This window comes from Panthera onca, chromosome B4, assembly GCF_046562875.1.
Source record: "Panthera onca isolate mPanOnc1 chromosome B4, mPanOnc1 haplotype 2, whole genome shotgun sequence".
Lineage (NCBI taxonomy): Eukaryota > Metazoa > Chordata > Mammalia > Carnivora > Felidae > Panthera > Panthera onca.
The window spans coordinates 20,230,794-20,250,808 of record NC_138345.1 but is presented as its reverse complement, the minus strand read 5'-3'; the positions used below and the strand labels follow the sequence as shown (position 1 = coordinate 20,250,808).

Here is a 20,015-nt window from a genome sequence, read left to right as displayed (position 1 = left end):
CGTGTTATAATAATAATTTTCACTTCCTTGGTACTGCCGCCACATACCATAATAAGCACGTCATTCATACGTATTATCATTTAAACATCCCAGCAATCTTTTTTACATTTTACAACCGAAAAATTCTCCAAAACCACATAACTACTAAATGGCTTAGTTATGTTCACACCTGTCTTCATCATAAACATTGTAATGAAAGCAAAGGGGCTAGTTCTGATAGGATCTACAATAGAAGTAAAATTTCTGTGAGCTCTGTCCCAATCAAACAGCAAGCCTGCCAGGTCTATACATAAATACATTAGGTGAGAACTTTTTCTTTTACATTAGTACATCTGTCTCTAGAAGAATGGTTCACAGGGAGCAACACATACATTTTAAACATCTCTGAGTTGAGCTGTATCAGATCATTAGTAATCTTGTTTTTCCGATTCCCAGAGATAACTGCCTCCATTTTGACGCATATAGGATATCTTACATTAGAAGATGACCAAGGGACGCCTGGGTGGCTCTGTCGAGGAAGCGTCTGACTTCAGCTCATGGCTTGTGGATTTGGGCCCCGCATCAGGCTCTGTGCTGACAGCTCAGAACCTGGAGCCTGCTTTGGATTCTGTGTGTGTTTCTCTCTGCGCCCCCCTCCCCCTGCTCACTCTCCGTCTCTCTCTCTCAAAAATAAATAAACATTAAAAAAATTAAAAAAAAAAAAAAGAAGATAACCAAGGAGTGGCCATAGGATATGCAGAAAAGTCTTTAATTCTAGAAGAGGTACCATGGGAGGTGAGACCAAATTTCTGGCAAGAAATTTTTGCCACTTACTACCTGTGTAACATTGGGCAGATTACTCAGTCTCATTTTGAGCCCCAGTTTCCTCATTGAAATAGAGATAGTAGTTATCACAAAGGGTTGCAAGGATGAAGGGAATTAGCATATATAAATATATATGTACATTAATATATATATCCTATGTACATCCTATATACGTATATACATATATGTGCTAATTCCCTTTATATATGTATATTTATATATGCCTATATATATGCACATATATGTATACATATACATACATATAGTGGCTAGAATGATGCCTACTACATAGCATGCAATAAAGGTATTTCTGCATTGTCTTGGTTTTTTAAAAGCGAGATAAAATTCATGAAACATAAAATAACCATTTTAAAGTATACAATTCAGTGATTTACAGTATATTCACAGTGTTGTGCAGTCATGATTTAATTCCAGAACATTTTCATCACCCCAACAGAAACTCTGTGTACATTAAGGAGTCACTCCCCTGTTCCTCATTCTCCCCAGTCCCTGGGAATTACTGATTTGTTTTCTGTCTCGATGGATTTGTTCATAAAGTACAAATGTATAGTTAAAATGGATTCATATAACATATGGCTTTTGTGTCCAGCCCTTTTCACTTAGCATAGTGTTCTCAAGGTTTATTCATATTGTAGCATATATCAGTACCATATTCATTTTTGTGTCTGAATTATATTTATTGTATGTATAGACCTCTACTGCATCCATGCATAGGTTGGTGGACATTTGGGTTGTTTTCACTTTTTGGCTATTGTAAATAATGCTGCTGTGAACATTTGTGTACAAGTTTTTGTTTGAACACCTGTTTTCATTCTTTTCAATAAATATCTAGGAGTGTAATTACTAGCTCATATGGTGCTTCTGTGTTTATTTATTCTATGTTTATTTATTATATATATTTTCAAGGAATCACCAAACAGTGATTTTGCCCAGTGGCTGCAAAATTTTAAATTTTGATGAAGTATAGTTCTCTCTTTTATCTTTTGTTTTCTGTCCCTTTGATGTCGTAGCTAAGAGTGCATTATAAAATCCAACGTCATGCAGATTTACCTCTATGTTTTCTTCTAAGAATCTTATCATTTTAGCTCTTACATTTAGGACTTTGATCCATTTCTAGCTAATTTGTGTTTGTAGTGTGAGGTGAGGGTCCAGCTTCAGTCTTTTGCATATGGATATCCAGTTGTCTCAGCATTGTTTGTGGAAAAGGCTATTCTCTTCCTATTAAATGATCTTGGCATCCTTGTTGAAAATCAGTTGACCATAAAAGAAAGAAAGAAAGAAAGAAAGAAAGAAAGAAAGAAAGAAAGAAAACCAGTTAACCATAGATGACTAAGTTTATTTCTGAACTCTGAATTCTTTTATTGAGCTATATGTCTGATCTTGCTTCATGACCATACTCTCTTAATGACTGTAGATTTATAGGAAATTTTGAAATTAAGACTTGCAAGTCCTCTGATTTTGTTGTTTGTTTTCATGATGTTGTAGCTATTCTGGGTCTCTGGCATTTCCCTATGAATTTTAGGATAAGCGTGTACATTTTTCCAAAATTCCAGGTAGGATTTTCATAGGGATTGCATTGAATCTACTTGGGAAGATCAACTTGGGAAGTATTGCCATCTTTTTTTTTTTTAATTTTTTTTAACGTTTATTTATTTTTGAGACAGAGAGAGACAGAGCATGAACGGGAGAGGGGCAGAGAGAGAGAGAGACACAGAATCGGAAGCAGGCTCCAGGCTCTGAGCCATCAGCCCAGAGCCTGACGCGGGGCTCGAACTCACGGACCGCGAGATCGTGACCTGAGCTGAAGTCGGACGCTTAACCGACTGAGCCACCCAGGCGCCCCGGGAAGTATTGCCATCTTAACAGTATTAAGTCTTCTCATCCATGAAATGGGATATCTCTCCATTTATTTAGATCTTTCATTTCTTTCAGCAATGTTTTATAATTCACATTGTACAAATGTTACACATTTGTTAAACTTATTCCTAAGTATTTTATTCTTTTTGTTGCTATTGTAAAAGATTTGTCTTGATTTCATTTTCAGATTTTCTTATTGCTAGTGTGTAGAAATACAACTGATTTTTATATGTTGATCTGGTGTCCTACTACTTGTTGGATTTATTAGCTCTGATACTTGTTCTGTGATGCTTTAGGATTTTCTTTTTTTTTTTTTTTTTAAGATTTTATTTTTAAGTAATCTCTGCACCCAATGTGAGACTCAAACTCACAACCCCAAGATCAAGAGTCACATGCTCTTCTGACTGAGCCAACCAGGTGCCCCATGCTTTAGAATTTTTTCTTTCTTTCTTTCTTTCTTTTTCTTTCTTTCTTTCTTTTTCTTTCTTTTCTTTTCCTTTCCTTTCCTTTCTTTTCTTTTCTTTTCTTTTCTTTTCTTTTCTTTTCTTTTTGTCTTAAGTTATGTATTTATTTTTGAGAGAGAGAGACAGAGAGAGAGAGTGGGGAAGGAGCAGGGAGAGAGGGAAGAGTGAGAATCTCAGGCAGGCTCTGCACTGTCACCACAGAGCCTTATGTAGGGCTTGAATCACAAACCATGAGATCATGATCTGAGCTGAAGTCAGGAATTTAACCAGCTGAGCCACCCAGGCACCCCTTAGGATTTTCTATATATAAAATCATATCATTTGTGAATGGAGATGGTATTAATTCTTCCATACCAATTTGGATGCCTTTTGTTTGCTTTTCTTGAGTAGTTGCTCAGGCTAGGACATCCAGTACAAAAGTGGTGACAGCAGACATCTGTTTTATTACTAATCTTGGGGGGAAACTTTCAGACTTTCACCATTAAGTATGAAGTTAGCTGTAGGTTTTTCATATATGCCCTTTATCAACTTGAGAAAGTTCCCTTCTAGTCCTAGTTTATTTATTTTGTTATCAAATGGTATTATATTTTACCATATACTTTTCCCATCAGTTGAGATAATGATGTGATTTTAGTCCCTCATTTTAATAATATGGTATATAATGTTAATTTTTCATACATCGAATCCACCCTTGCATTCATGGGATAAATAGCATCTGGTCATGATATATAATTCTTTTTATATGCTGCTGAATTTGGATTACTAGAAATTTGTTGAGGAATTGTGTCAATATTCATAAGGGATATTGGTCTATAGTTTTCTTTTTTTGTAGTGTTTGTCTGGCTTTCAGTATCGGTGCCCCATAGAATGAGTTAGAAAGCATTCCTTCCACTTCTGTGTTTTGGAAGAGTTTGTAGAGGACTGGTGATTTCTTTAAATGTATATTAGAATTCACTGGTGAAGTCATCAGATTTTGCAGTTTGGGGCTTTGTTGGATGTTGAGGTTTCTTTTTTGGTTTTGGGTCTTTAAAACTAATCAATTTCTTTATTGTTATAAGTATATCCAGTTTTTCTGTTTCTTCACGAGTCAATTTGTGTGTTTCTAGGAATTTGTCTATTTTGTTTGAGTTTTCTAATTGCTTGGCAAACAATTATTTATGCATAGTATTTTCTTTTTAAAAAAATGTTTATTTTGAGGGGCGCCTGGGTGGCTCAGTCATTTGGGCATCCAACTTCAGCTCAGGTCATGATCTCATGGTTCATGAGTTTGAGCCTGCATAGGGCTCTGTGCTGACAGCTTAGAGCCTAGAACCTGCTTTGGATTTTGTGTCTCCCTCTCTTTCTTCCCCACCCCCTGCTCACGTTCTATCTCCTCTCAATAAATAAAAGCATTAAAATTCTTTTTTTAATTTTTAAAAATGTTTGAGAGAGAGAGAGAGAGAGAGAGAGAGACAGTGAGACAGTGGGTGTGAGCAGGGAGAGAGAGAATCCTAAGGAGGCTTTGTGCTGTTGTCACAGAGGTGAGATCATGACCAGAGCTGAAACCCAGGATATTTAATGGACTGAGCCACCCAGGTGCCTCATGCATAGTATTTTCTTACAATTGTTTTTATTTCTGTAAGATTGGCAGTGATGTGTCCCCACTTTTAGTCCTGATTTTAATAACTTGAATCCCCTCTCTCATTCAAATATAGGTTTATCAATTTTGTTGACGTTTTCAGAGAACCAACATTTGGTTTTATGGAGTCTCTCTGTTGTTGTTCTGTTCTTTATTTCACTAATCTCTGCTCTAATCTTTATTATTTCCTTTCTTCTATTTGCTTTGGGTTTAGTTTATATTCTTTTTCTGTTTCCTTAAGGTGGAAGGTTAGGTTGAGATTTTTTTAATCATCGTTTATAGCTGTAAAATTCCTTCTGAGCACTGCTTTTACTGCAGCCTAAGTTTTGGTATGTTGCAGTTTTGTTTTCATTTATATCAAAGTGCTTTCTAATGTTTATAGTGATTCCTTTTTTACTTTATACAAATTGAATACCATGATTTAAATTACTTCTTGCTTAATGCTTAGTCATATTAAGTTAGAAAAATACTTATAATTAACTATTAATGTTAATGAATTAAAACCTCCCAGAATGAGTAAATCCAAAAGGAAATGATATGATCTCGAAATTTAATGACCTTTCCTGTTTCATTCACAATCTAAACATCCCTGGAAAAAGATTCTCTAGAGTTTTTCAGTTTTGTTCTTCAAGAACACAGTTTTCTAGGGGCGCCTGGGTAGCTCAGTCGGTTGGGCATCCGACTTCGGCTCAGGTCATGATCTCGCAGTCCGTGAGTTCGAGCCCCTCGTCGGGCTCTGTGCTGACAGCTCGGAGCCTGGAGCCTGTTTCAGAATCTGTGTCTCCCTCTCGCTCTGACCTTCACCCATTCATGCTCTGTCCCTCTCTCTGTCTCAAAAATGAATAAACATTAAAAATTTAAAAAAAAAAAACCACAGTTTTCTAGACTGTTTCTGTGTTCTTGTAACATGTACACAATTATCTTATAGAGAGATAACATAATGGCACTTGTCATTCATATATAAGTTGTTTTTGGAGGGTTTTTTTTTGACTCACTGGTTGTTCATGAGTGCGTTATTTCCACACATTTGTGAATTTTCCAAATTTCCTTCTGTCATTGATTTCCTTCTGTCATTGTGGTTAGAGAAGATACTTTGTATGATTTCAGTATTTTAAAATTTATCTTGACTTACATTGTGGCCTAAAATCTGGCCTATTATGGAAATGTTTCATGTGTATTCTGCTATTGTTAGGTAGAATGTTCTGTGGATGTCTGGTAGGTAGGTCAACCAGTTGGTTTACTGTTGTTTAAGTCTTCTGTTTACTTGCTAATGTTCTGCCTTATTTCTCTGGACATTATTGAGAAACTGGGGTATTGAAGTTTCCAATATTACTGTACAAATGCTCCATTTCTCCCTTTAAATCTGTTAAGTAGTTGCTTTATATGTTTTGGGGCTCTGTTGTTAGGTGCATATACGTTTATAATTGTTATAGCGTCTTGATACATTCATCTGTTTTCATTATGTAATGTTCTTTTTTGTCTCTTGTAACCATTTTTGTCTTAGTGTCTGTTTTGCATGGTGTTACTATAGCCATCCCAGCTCTCTTTTGGTTACTCTTTGCACTTAGTATTATTTTCCACCCACACATTTTCACTTTGGTTCTAAAATGGTTTTCTTATAGGCCCCATATAGTTGGAGCATGGTTGTTTTTAATCCATTTTGCAAGTTTCTGCCTTTTAATTGGAGAGCTTAATCCATTTACATTTAAAGTAATTACTGATAAGGAAGGACTTACTTTTGCCACTTTGCTGTTTGTTTTCTATATGCTTTTTATCTTCTCTTTTCCTAAGTTCCTCCTTTTCTGCCTTTTTTTATGTTAGATTTTTTTTTCTAGTGTACCATTTGATCCAGTTTTTATTTTACTGTTGATCTCTTTGTGTTTGCCGTGGGGATTACAGTTAACATTTATTTATAGCAATGTAGTTTGAATTAATACCTATTTAGTTTAAATCATATAAAAACTTTGGCTCCTACAAAGCCTATTCCTATTTCTTTATGTAGTTATTGTCACTGATTACATCTTTATACATGTATGCCTATAGACATAGATTTATATCATTGTCTTATTTTACATAGATTTATAATTATTGCTTTAGTTGTTGTCCTTTAAGTTGTATAGAAAAAAATCGAAATACTAACCAAAAATACACAGATGTTGACTTCTATATTTATCTATATGTTATCTTTACCAGTGTTTATCTCTTCATATAGATTTGAGTTACTGTCTAGTATTTTTTTTTTTCCTTTCAGCCTAAAGAGCTCCCTGTGGTATTTCTTCCTTAGCAAATCTATTAGTAATAAATTCTTGGTTTTTATGTAATTGGAATATTCATTTCTCTTTCATTTTTGAGGGATAGGTTTGCTGGACTTAGAATTCTTGGATAAAAATTTTTCTTAGCACTTCAAATATGTCATTCTACTACTTTCTGGCCTCCATGGTTTCTTATGAGAAATTAGCTGTTAATAATGTGAGGATTCTCTCCCTTGGACTTTGTCTTTTAACAATTTGATTTTTATGTTTCTAAGTGTGGCTCTCTGAGTTATACTACTTAGGATTGTTGTAGTTCTTGGATGCATATGTTTATGTCTTCCATCAAATTTTGGCTGTTTTCAGGCATTTTTTCTTCAAATATTTTTTTTTCCATACGTTTCTCCCTTCTTCCTATTGGACTCTCTTCTTCCTATTGGACTTCCTATTGGACTTCTTCCTATTGGACTCTCTTCTTCCTATTGGACTTCTTCCTGTTGGACTCTTCCTATTGGACTTCCTATTGGAACTCTTTATGTGTTCATTTTTCTTCATTCTTCTTTCTGCTCCTCATATTGGGTAATCTCAATTTGACCTATCTTCAAGTTCATAGATTCTTTCTGCTCAGCTCTGCTTTTGAGCCCCTCTAGTGAATTTTTATTTTCAGTTATTATATTTTTCAAGTCTGCAATTTCTATTTGGCTCCTTTTCAAAATTTCTGTCTCTTTGTTGAAATTCTCAATGTGTTGAGACATTACTTTACTTCTTTGTATGTGTTTGAGGATATTTAAAATAATTGACTTAGGGGTGCCTGGGTGGCTCAGTCAGTTAAGTGTTGACTTCGGCTCAGGTCATGATCTCACAGTTCATGAGTTCAAGCCCTGCATTGGGCTTGAACAGCTGTCTGTGCTGACAGCTCACAGCCTGGAGTCTGCTTCGATTCTGTGTCTCCCTCTCTTTCTACCTCTCGCCTACTCACACTCTCTCTCTCTCTCAAAAATAAATAAACATTAAAATTTTTTTTTAAAAAATAGTTGACTTAAAGTCTTTGTCTAGTAAGTTCAATGTCTGGGCTTCCTCAAGGATAATTTGTATTAATTTCTTTTGTCACCATACTTTTTTGTTTTCTTTGCATGCTTTATGATTTTTAATGAATACTAGACATATAATCAGATTCTCTTACCCCACTAGGGTTTTTGTTTGTTTTTCTGTTTTTTGCTGCTTGTGGTTGTTGTTTGCCTAGTGACTTTTTTTAACTAATTTTGTGACATGTATATGTTATGTGTAGCCACTGACATCTCTGATTTGCTTAGTGGTCGGCTAATGATCCAGCAGATTTCCTTAAAGGCCCGAAGCCAAATATGTGGGGCGGGGACTTAGACTTTACTAGGGGTAGCTTCTGTGTGTATGTTGGGGCATGCCTTCAGCATTCAGCTAGGTTTACAACTCTCTCAGCCTTCACTTTCTGCTTGTGTCCAGGCTAAAGATCAGTCAGAAGTGAGAATTTAGAGCCTTTGCAGGTCTGAGTATGTACTCCACCTTGGGCATGCACATGGTCTTCTGGTTTCCAAGGAGTATGTGGGAGCTTTTCAAAGCCCATATTCTCCAAAGCATCTCATCAGTCTTTCCTCCAAAGCTTTTTGATGTGTCTTTGTATGGCCCAACTGCTATTCCTTGCCCCCTTTGGCACTGGCTAATAAATTTGCCATTATGTTTTTAACAAGTATCTTAGGTAATTAATTGCCTCTTTGCCTTGTAAGAGTTCTGAGTTTGGTAAAATAAAGGTAAGCCCTTTACACAATCCATCAGGGAACCAACAAGCAGACCAAAGCAAACAACCATGGTTCTTTAAGAACCACTTTGCTTCCTTCAGCACTTGGGAACCCACACCAAGAACTCAGATTGGTGTCTTCAAGACGCTGAGAATCAGCTGCCTTTTTCTTGTTTAAGTAGTTTGCATAGTTGAGATTGGGTCGATTCTGACCGTTTTTGCCAGATTAATTGCTGTTTCTGTGCAGGGACAGGCCCTTGCAGTTCCCTACTCTGTCATTTTTGCTGATGTCCCATAGCATTGTTTCAATTTTGACAAACATATCACTTCCATAGTTTTATTTTAAGAATGTTCATATGTACCTTCTTTACAGAGGTCATCCAAACATTAAGATAATTCATGTTCAAGTTGCCAAGGAACCATATCATATTTAGAAGGAAAAGAATTCTGCTAATTGACCTCTGTAGATCTACTGATGTCAACAGTGTTAAAGATAGCCAGTTCACCCACAGCCCTATCAAAAACTTTTCTCTGCAAGCCAGAGAGATAAAAGGCTAATCTACTGAGTATAAGAGGTGAATGTTCTAACATTCAGGTCTCTAGTAGAAATACTATGTAAAATGTTAGAAAAATTAACACATATCAGGGTCTTTACCTTTAAAATTGCAGTTGAGGACCACCTGGGTGGCTCAGTTGGTTGAGCGTCGGACATTAGCTCAGGTCATGATCTCTCATTCTGTGGATTCAAGGCCCGCATTGGGCTCTGTGCTGACAGCTCAGAGCTTGGAGCCTGCTTTGGATACTTTGTCTCCCTCTCTGTCTGCCCCTCCCCTACTTGTGCTGCATGTGTCTGTCTGTCCCCCCACCCCACCCCCCGCCCTCTTTCAGAAATAAAAATAAACATAAAAAAATGTTTTTAAATAAAATAAAATTGCAGTTGAACATTCACATTGTAGTTATGGGGATGTTTTCCACATGGTTTATCAGATCAGTATGAATCTAACAGTTGTTCTCACTGCCTTCCCAAAGCTGTAGCCTCTTACAAAGTGACTCAACCCAAATCTACTAACTGAATCTAAAGAGCTAATATAGGTATCTCTGATTCTGATGCGGCAATTTTTTAGGTTTGAATTCTGTTTTCATCTATTTACCAGCAGTATCAGTTTGAGCAAGTTACTTAACCTCTCTCATCAGTAAAATTAGCCTAACAACAACTATACTTACCCTGTAGCTTTGTTTTGAGGATGAAATAAGTTAAGATTCATTAAGTAATTTACTGAAATTAAATACATCCATAAGCTAGTTTGAGGTGAAGCTTATCTAGAGCATGTCTTTTAGACAGGGAAATCCTCGAATTTTTCAGTTCTATGCACGCAGGGTGGAGCTAATTGGTGAAATAACCATACTGGACAGATTCTCAAGAGGAAAAAGTCAGACAATATTTGTGGGTAGCCTGAGATACTCATTCCTTAGCCAGGAGAGAACTGTCTATATCTACAGCTGGGTGCAAAACAAAAACATGAGGTTAGGGAACGGCATCCTAATGTGTAATGATCTGGGGGACCAGGAGGATGGGCCATGATAGTGGGAGATAAAGCTAAAAAGATTGGAAAAGACAGATGATGAAGGCACTTGGGAGTTACTGAAGGGTTTGAAATAGGAGAGCCATCTGGCTACATTTATATTTAGGGCACATATTGTGGCAGGAAAATGGAGAATTAGAATCAGCATGGTAAGACTAGAAGGAGGAAAATGCCTTAGGTGACTATTAGTTATTTTTATTTTTAAATATGGCAGAGGTGTTTCATAATGAGCATGAACTAATTTTGTAACACAAGAAAATACATGTTTTATTTTGTAAGAAATCTACTTTTGGAGTTGTTCTATGATATAGTCCCAATTTAATAAAATCCAAAATTAAAGTCCCAACTAGAGAACAGTTACTGAAAGACATTTGTCCTCTTTGCTCAACAAAATCTCCATCACAGATTTTCAGTAAATAATCATCCTCTTCTATTGCATGTTACCTATTAAGTATAAGGAACACATCATTCTGTTTAGCAAACTAGAATGAAATTTTAACTGTATGACTAGCAAAACTTACTCTGCTAACTTTATATCTTCGCAGTCCTCTATAAGTCACAAGAATATTCACACCTAAGCTAAAATTGTTAACTAGAGTGACACCCAGGAGCAGTAAGCCCCAGAAAATTGATAGTGAAAATAGTGGTTCATAAAGAAAAGCTTTACAAATTCTCACTTTGCCTCTCTCCAGCTCTGTTTCTTTAACAGCTATTTAGTCCCAGGTACACAGATTTTTTTGTGTGTTTTGTTTTGGATTTTGAGTCATTTGGACTTTTTTAGGACAGTAGTTTTAAGAATTGGACAAATTTTCAACTATAGAACAAAATAAATTTAATAAACAACTCTATTATCATTTTGTACTACTATGAATATGCTAGTTAATAGAATCATTTTGACCTAGGTGGAGATCAAGTTTTAAACCCAATTTGACATTGTGTTCATTGTTATTGTCATATATTTTATGCTGGCTATGTGAAATCATGTTTGCCGAGTTTATCTGTACACACAGGATTACATAAAATGTAATTTTAACATCTGCTGAATCCTGCATACCCTTACTGAACTATTGTGACCTTTTAAATATGTCTAAATTGTATATAAATAGTGGGCAAATTTATTTTTGCAAACTAGACTGGAAACTGGACCCCACTGAAAACACCCAGGAAACACTAAAAAAATGTTAAGTATAATATACACAACTACATTTAATTATAGTTATTTTGGATAAATGCAAATGTAACTGCTTTCAAATAGGCATACTTTTGACATGTGAAATTGAGATTCCATAGGTTGTGGCTCGATGGTAAATTCAATATAAATAACAATGAAGAAACCACATATGGTAAGCCTGGGATTCAGAAATTGGCTTTAAGATTCTCAAATAAATAAAGACCTTCTTTGAAGGCACATGGATGTATTAATTTTTAATTTGTTTCTTTTTGATCTCTTAATTACTGAAAAAGATTTATTGGTTAATTTTAGGAAGGCAAGTGTTTGAAAAGTTTTGCCAAATACTGTCTTCTTTAAATGACTGTATGGTAATGAAAAGTTAAGAGGAGAGCCAAATTAGATTGAATAATTGTTCAGTCATGTGGGTCAGGCCAGTTGCATAGCCTGGTTGTTAGACTGATTGCTCAAATTACATTGCCTGGGGTCCTGCACTTGGTTGGCTGTCTTCTCAGATCTTAACAAGGTTCTGGGAATTTCTTTTTCTGACAACGTTTGCTTTGTGTTTTTCCCCTCCCCCACCACTTCCAGGGTGCTTCATCTGCAGACATTAGAAAAGCATATCGTAAGCTTTCACTGACTTTGCATCCAGACAAGAATAAAGATGAAAATGCAGAAACTCAGTTTAGACAAGTAAGTGAAGTGTGCTATTAATATATTTTGTAACAGATTTATAAATAAATGTTCTCTAGTGGAAATAGTAACTTATATGTAGAACATTTCTATTTGAAAATGAGGTTGTAGTTTAGGAATATAATACCATGTTTATTCATTTTTTTACAAAATACCACCAATATTTTTTTATATTAGAACTCTAAATTCTTGGAGGATCATAATTGTCATAATTTTCTTGTCTAAATTATAGCTTTTGTTTTTAAAGAGCACATTTTAATAATTACTTTTGGATCTTTCACAAAGATTTATTTTGGTATCAAGCATATTTTAACCTCTGAAGATCCTACTAAAAACATAAAATGTTACATATAATTAAAATTGTGGCTGTTCATTGTATATATGAGCACCCAGGGTTTTCTCCTTGTGCATTATAATGTGTTCACCTTCCTAAGTGATTTCTTATAGTTGAGAGTATTTTTGTTTTAAAGTGATGCTTTTATTTTAGTTGGTGGCCATTTATGAAGTTTTGAAGGATGATGAACGAAGGCAGAGGTGAGTGTTCATTTCTGCTTTTGAATTAAGATGTTGTAGTTTGATGTCTCAGTTTATAAAGGAAAGAATTGTCTCACTAAACATTATAAGTTAGTGTTTTATTTTTGTTTCTTCCTATGTTTAGAGCAGAGTTTATTTATATTCAGAATATTCACTAGGTTGATTCCGTACTCATAGACTTCAGGATCGTGAGTCGTAACATTAGCAAGTCGTGGCTCCGTTAGATATGATTTTTAACGTGAGTGTCTATGCTTTGGGAAATACAAATACCACTCGACTTCAAACAAATGCCCAGTCATTTTTGATATATCAGTAATAACTCCTATCTATGCTTGGTGGTCTTTTTATTTTTCTTATTCCTTGAATGTTTTGGAATTAGGTTGTCAGTGATATTCGCATTATCACAAATTCTTGATATTTCCTCACTCTCAAAATAAACCCTGATATTTGTGAGAGAACAGACATGTATAAGTCTGTAGAAAATAGGTGTGGAAGAAAAACGTTTGCTTCTTTTTCCTGTTTCTTTTGCCTTTTTCCCTTCTCTTACTCTGCTCCGGCGATTTAGGGTTAAGCTTCGTAGTGGAAAATAGGTGTGGAAGAAAAACGTTTGCTTCTTTTTCCTGTTTCTTTTGCCTTTTTCCCTTCTCTTACTCTGCTCCGGCGATTTAGGGTTAAGCTTCGTAGTGGAGGCAGCGCCCTCACTTCGAGACTTCTCTGTGCCCTGTTCGGAAGAGGAAGAGTAGTAATATATTTATGCAGTGGCTTATAGTGCCAGTGACAGGAGGAGATTGCAGAGAGGCCTCTTTCCTCTGCTCCTTCAGAATGTGTGGAATGTATAGACACTATTGCATTGGGCTTCAGAGTTTCTTAAGTCAGACCCACAGTAAGAAGTATATTTGGCAGGAAAAAAAAAAAAAAAAGCATATTTGGCATCATGCCTCAGAACACACATACACGTTCACATACCGGAAGCAAAAATTCCACAAAATACTTACAGTATATGAAACAGACTGATATGTTCTATTCTAGGCTAGTCTAGACTAGCCATTTCTTCAAAAAAAAATTCTTCAAGTGTATTATCTGGAATTATTCTGTGTCCTAAAACGTTAGCTACTACTCTTGGTTCTCATCTTAACTCTTTAATTTGAATACCTCAGTTTGTCAGATTGCAAAGCAAGAACTCAGGATATTCTCTGTAAGTGTTCTTTGCTTTATAACAAGGGCTGGCATTGGTCCAGATACCATAGCAGACATTCCTCTGGTTTGAGATAATCCATAGTGTTGAAAGAGTCCTAGAAGTGTGTTGAAAGAAGTGTTGGTCATTCTGTGCATATTTTCTAGTTGGTTTCTCTCACTGAGCCCCTAGTTTTATTTCACACATCAAGAATGTGTCTGTAAAGATAGCTTTATTTAGTCTCCCTACATCTTTGGCATTAGATTTTGTCTTTTTGTTTGTTGTTATCTTAAAGGTCAGTAAACTTTGTAACAATTTCTTTCTGTTGGTGAAAAATCATTTATATCTTTACAGAACAAATCACTTCTTACGTATAAAATGTTTCTTCATTAATGTATACTCCTCTAACATTTTCTTTTTAGGATTTCTTCTCTTTGCAATTTTTTTTCAATGTTAGTTGAAAAAATGGATCTGACAGTTACACAAACAGCTGTAGTATTTATACCCCCTGAGGCACAAGTAACTCTTTGGTAACTGGTTTTCCTTGAGGCAAAAGTCTTAACTAATCAAGCTGAGAATCACTTCTCTAAAGCTTGTGCCTGAGGCCAGGTGACCTATGTGTATTTAAACGTATATGAGAAATGCACCTCTACAGACAATTACCTGATGTTTCTAATTCCTTTAGGAAAAAAACCCCAGTAGTCATTTTTATCTTCCAAAAGAAGATTGCCTTATCCTGGTATTAAAAAATACTCTTTGGTATCACAATTATTTATTATAAATATTCATTAAATAAGTACTTTTAAATGTGTAACCTCCCAGGAATTTGCAATTTGGAAAGTTGTCATATGTGTTTCCCTATTTATTCCCCTTACAGGTAATTGTGCTTTCACCTAAATCAAGTGCGTGCTTTAAATTTTGGTAGGAAAGAGAATAGCAATGGAAGTAGATAAAATAAACTGGATAACCTTTTTCTTTTTTTCTTTTTAAGTAAAAGACAGATTTTATTTTTAAACAGCCTTATTTGGGTATAATTTGCATACCATAGAAGTCACAGATTTAAGTGTACAAGATAATGATTTTTATTTAGTAAATTTACACAGTTGTGCAAATCACCACAATCCAGCTTTAGAACATTTCCATCACCTCAAAACATTCCCTCAAGCCCGTTTGCAGGCAGTCACCACTCTGATCCCAGATCCAAGAGATCACTGATCTCCTTTCAGTGTTTGTAAATTTGACATTTCTGGGCCTTTCGTATTAATGAAATCAAGTAATGTGTACGCTTTTGCGTCTGGCTTCTATCATAATCTTTTTGAGGTACATCCATATTGTAGCATATACCAGTAGTTCATTCTTTTTCGTTGCTGAATAATATTCCATGTCATGTACCACTTTTGTCTATCCATTCACCAACTGATAGACATTTAGGTTGTTCCCACTTTTCAGCTGTGATGAACAATGCTACTATGAATATTCACATACAAATCTTTGTGTGAACAATTTTTTTTTTTTTTATTCCTCTTGAATAGATTCCTGGGAGTGAGATTCTGAATAAACTTTCAAGCCTTTTTTTTTCCTCCCCAAAACATAGACTACATTATGAAAATAACAAGTCTGCCTGGTTAGTGGAAGGAAGCTTAGCATAGCAGCCTTTTCTAAACTCCAGAGGTAACTTGGTTATTTTGGGGAATAGCAGCTCAGCTATATTCTGACATAAATTTCTATACAAGTATCCTGAGTGTTAGAGGAAATGAAGTCCTGAGTAGATACCAATCATTACATGTAAACACTAGATTATGCTTTGTAATATCAGTATATTACTTTTGTTTAAAATATATTCTAAATTTGTAACCAGCGGTATTTTGCTAACCCAGTTGTACAACTTTAAATTTGTTTTAGTTTTTTCGGTCTGTTTTACAGTACTATATTTGTAAAAGTTGAATGTATTTTTTTAGCTTACTAAATAAAATCATGTTTTATTTCAAATTCAGTGAAAAGTATAGTTATCTCAGCCTTAATATGATAAACATTTACAAATCCATTACATCGTTATTCTAAATTTGATTGCAGGTGTGTTTGAAGAAAAGTAAACATTAACTTGAGAATAAGAAATCTTAGTACCTTCTCTAATTAGGAGATATAAGATACCTATTATATGCAATACATGAAATGCTGTGTACCACAAGTTTTGGCATATATATATACATTTTATAAAGGAGAGGATGATTGATTAACTTAGATGTGTTTCTTGTTTATGATCTTTGTGTAATTAATTTTTATTCAAAGGTTCAAAATGGGACCCAAGTGCATGTGGTTATTAGTGTTTTAAACTAAAAATTCACTTTGTATGATGGGAAATTTACAGTTTAGGCAAATGCTAGAATTATTTAAGTACTTGTTTTCAAAATAGGTATGTTTTCTATTTTAGTTTCATAGTTGCTATTTTATATTTCAAAATATGCAAATATTTTATATTTATATAAATTTTTTTCCATTGGTAATTTAAACCTTTTTAGATTTATTTGCTTTCTGATGTTTGTATTAGGCTAAATAATATTTGAGAAATTGAGGTTATAGAGTGAAACTCACTAATGGTTATGTAACCGTTATTTTATATTTATCATGTACATTTTAAGAAAATCAAAGTAAACATATTTTAGGCCATATGTTGAATGTGGAACTGATTAATCAGTATTTTAACTTCCAAGATAATGGCCTTAATAATTCCATACCATTTTTTGCATTAGTGATATTTTCATCACACAGATTTACTTTTGTTTTCTCTTATAACATATTCATACATGTGCGCATTCTTAATCTGGTTTTAACAAATTATTGAGAGTGGTTTGCATGAACTGAATTACAGAACATTTTAACAGTGTTATGTGTTAAATACAGAAACAGCATAACATAGTGATGCCTTAAATTTTATGTGTTGTCAACACATTTTTTCTTAAATGACTATGAATATAGTCCCTGTGTATTGTACAAAATATCTCTATTTTTCGGTGTTTCAGGAAAGTGGTGATTTATCTTTTAACAGCGTATATTCTAAAAAAGTGAACTATAATAGAAGCTATCTTCCCTTAAAATGGCCAGTCGTGTGAGCCATAATGTTCATTGATAGTAAAATCAATAGAGCATTGATTCTAAGCTTAATCCTTGGAGACTGTTGTTTAGAGTGGCAGACATAGCTTAGTAAATATCTGGTTCTGTTTAATGTGTTCAGTGCATGCGGTTTTGCTGTCTTGAATTTGGCTGTACACTAAATACAACTTGTATGTGAGGGTAGAAAAGAGTTAGCTATTACTAGATGCGTAGCACTTCAACAATGATGGTGATAAAATGTGTGATATGAGATTCATAGCTATGAGTTTAGTTATGTTTTCTTACAATACAGTGTAGATTTAAAACAAATTCAATACTTAGTAATGCTCTTAGGGAATCGTCGCCACTTCCTTAGATGTTCTTTATCAATAACCACTTTCTACATGAAGTTATTTCATGGGAGAGATTAGCTGAAAACAGTGGTTTCTATATTCACCTCCTTTTCCCTGAACAAATCTGAAGTAGAATGTAGATTTGGAATACATGCAGGGTTTAACATTCATTGGCCTTCATTCAAACGTTGTAATCTTGAAACCTTTTTGCCAATCCATTTCTAATTTAAAATGAGTCCATTTTTACAAAGATGGATTTAAACAAACTTCTGAGGACAGGAATGATAGCTTTTGATTCAATCATGTTATTATATCTTGATGTTAGTGTTCAAGAACTGCTATAAATATTTAAAAAGAATAGTTAACATCAGATTTTGTCTGGTCTAGCCACTACACAACCATATTTTAATTTGTATATACTCTTGTATACTACACAGTTTGCCTTTTAAGAGGTTAGTACTGATGTCTTTTGCTTTGAACATTAGTTATTCTGATCTGCCATTATTATTAATAATCTCAGTTGATCTAAATGTCAGATTTTCCAGTCTTGCTAATAAAATATATTTTGAATTTGTAACCAATATTTTCCTACTGAAAAAAGAAGGTGCCTATAATAAATCCTCTGCTTTATTTTTTTTTTCCAGCATATCTCCAAGGTATCAATTTAATAACTATCAAAGTAGCTACTGCAGTTGTTGCATTTAAATTGATTTACATGTCAAGACTGGCAGTTTAGCAGCTGCGCTATTATTCCTAGATCGGTCAATTTACTTGAGAAAAACCTACTACTGAGTTCTACTGACCTGCCTGACAATATAGGCCCTATTTCTATTCCTGTAATTAGGCCTGCGACTAACTCAGAATATTTTTAATTAAAATATTTTGGTCAATGTGTTGCACCAAATTAGGCCTTTCAGTGAAGATTTAATTCCAGAAATAGTGTGATTAGAATTTTTAATGAGTTGTGTTCAATTAAGATTAACAGGTTGTGTGTTTTGAACATACAGTGTTTGTGTGTGACCATTTTGAGTTTTACAATCATAAATGTTACTCCTGATTTTTAACCTTAAAAATATTTGTCTTAATAATGGTCTGACAGGTAAATTGAAATTCAGTTAAAATTTTATTCTAAAGAAAGCTGATTTAAAATGCATTACTAGGAGAGCTTTTATCCGTTGTGTTCTGTCCCTCTAGCAAAGCCAAAAATGAGGAAATTGCCACTTAAATGTTTACAAATAAACAGTTTTACTGAGAAATCTAACATAAACACTGGTTGTTTCCCATCTCTTTCTACTATGGAAACTTGTTATTCTTTAAAGGAATTTGAGCAATACAAAATTAAAAGATGCTTGTCTTACAGGCTTTTAATCACGAAGGAGCTTTGATGAAATATTATATATGAATTTTTCAACCTTGAACTACATAGTGCAGGGTTGGAAATAATAGCACTGGCTAGAAGATTTATCCTGAATTTGGCTCAATTAATATATAATTCATGGTAACAAATAGAGCTCTTATCTTGATTTTTATTCCATTGAGATCGTTCCCTTTGTTGCTGGCTTCTATGGTGGGGTCTTTACTGCAGACTGATGGAGAGGTAGACTATATGGCTCCTTTAGTTTAGATGTCATTCCAGAAGTCACATCACTGTTAAATACAAGGTCCGGTATCCACAGTGTATGACTGTGTATCTTTTTGAAGATTGTGATTGTACTACACACAGAGGTTTGAATTTATAGGCCATTGTAATGCTGCTAATCTACACAAATGTTATATATTTTGGAGAAATTCTTTTTCTCTTGCCTCTTTTTAAATATGGGTATGAATAGTTTTTTTTTGTTTTTATTTTAAACTCCCCATGAAAAACTATTATATTTGCCACTGTAGGTATGATGATATTCTGATCAATGGACTTCCAGATTGGCGACAGCCTGTATTCTACTACAGGCGGGTGAGAAAAATGAGCAATGCTGAGCTGGCATTACTTTTGTTCATTATTCTCACAGTGGGTCATTACGCTGTGGTTTGGTCAATCTACCTGGAAAAACAACTGGTAAGTATTGGTAATAAATCAAATGATCTAGCCTCCTTAATTTTATCTGGAATTTCAGACATTTTATTTTTCAACAGATAAAAATTTCAATTTTTCTATATGTACTCCTTATCCTAATAGTTTTGTACTCCATAGCTGGTGTTCGATGTGCTTCTAAGTCAAGAAGAACCTGTGACATAAAAGAAGGGTTGTTTTTTTTTCTTTTTTAAAAAAAAAAATGTGGCATTTGAATTTGTCATAAAATTTTGTGAAGGTCCAAATATCTAGCTGAAAATTAGCAGGGAGAGCCATGTTTTCTTAATTGTCACCTTCCAAACAAATATTTTTTATGTAAAAATGATTTTAGAAATTTTTGTGTCATAGCCTTTTATGTAAAGAATTTTACTTTAAAAGGTTTTAACTAAATATAAGACTTGAAATGAGTATAATTTTATAATTTCAGAGATCAGTTGGTTAAAAAATTACACTTCTTTTAACATACCATTACATAGTTTATTCTGCTCAGATTTTTTTTATGTGCTAAAGATAATCAAACATATTTATCAGTATTCATAAATTAGCATCTGTTTACTCATTCTTTTTG

At 34.3% G+C, this 20,015-nt stretch overlaps 1 protein-coding gene across 1 annotated transcript in view; it reads left to right on the top strand.

Annotated features, from left to right (window-relative positions):
• DNAJC1 (DnaJ heat shock protein family (Hsp40) member C1) overlaps positions 1-20,015 on the top strand; it is a 224,284-nt gene that overhangs the window by 66,911 nt on the left and 137,358 nt on the right. The window contains exons 2-4 of the mRNA XM_060659191.3: positions 12,127-12,228; positions 12,716-12,762; positions 19,267-19,432. Of these exons, the coding sequence (XP_060515174.3) occupies positions 12,127-12,228; positions 12,716-12,762; positions 19,267-19,432 (315 nt within the window). The remainder of the gene's footprint in view (positions 1-12,126; positions 12,229-12,715; positions 12,763-19,266; positions 19,433-20,015) is intronic.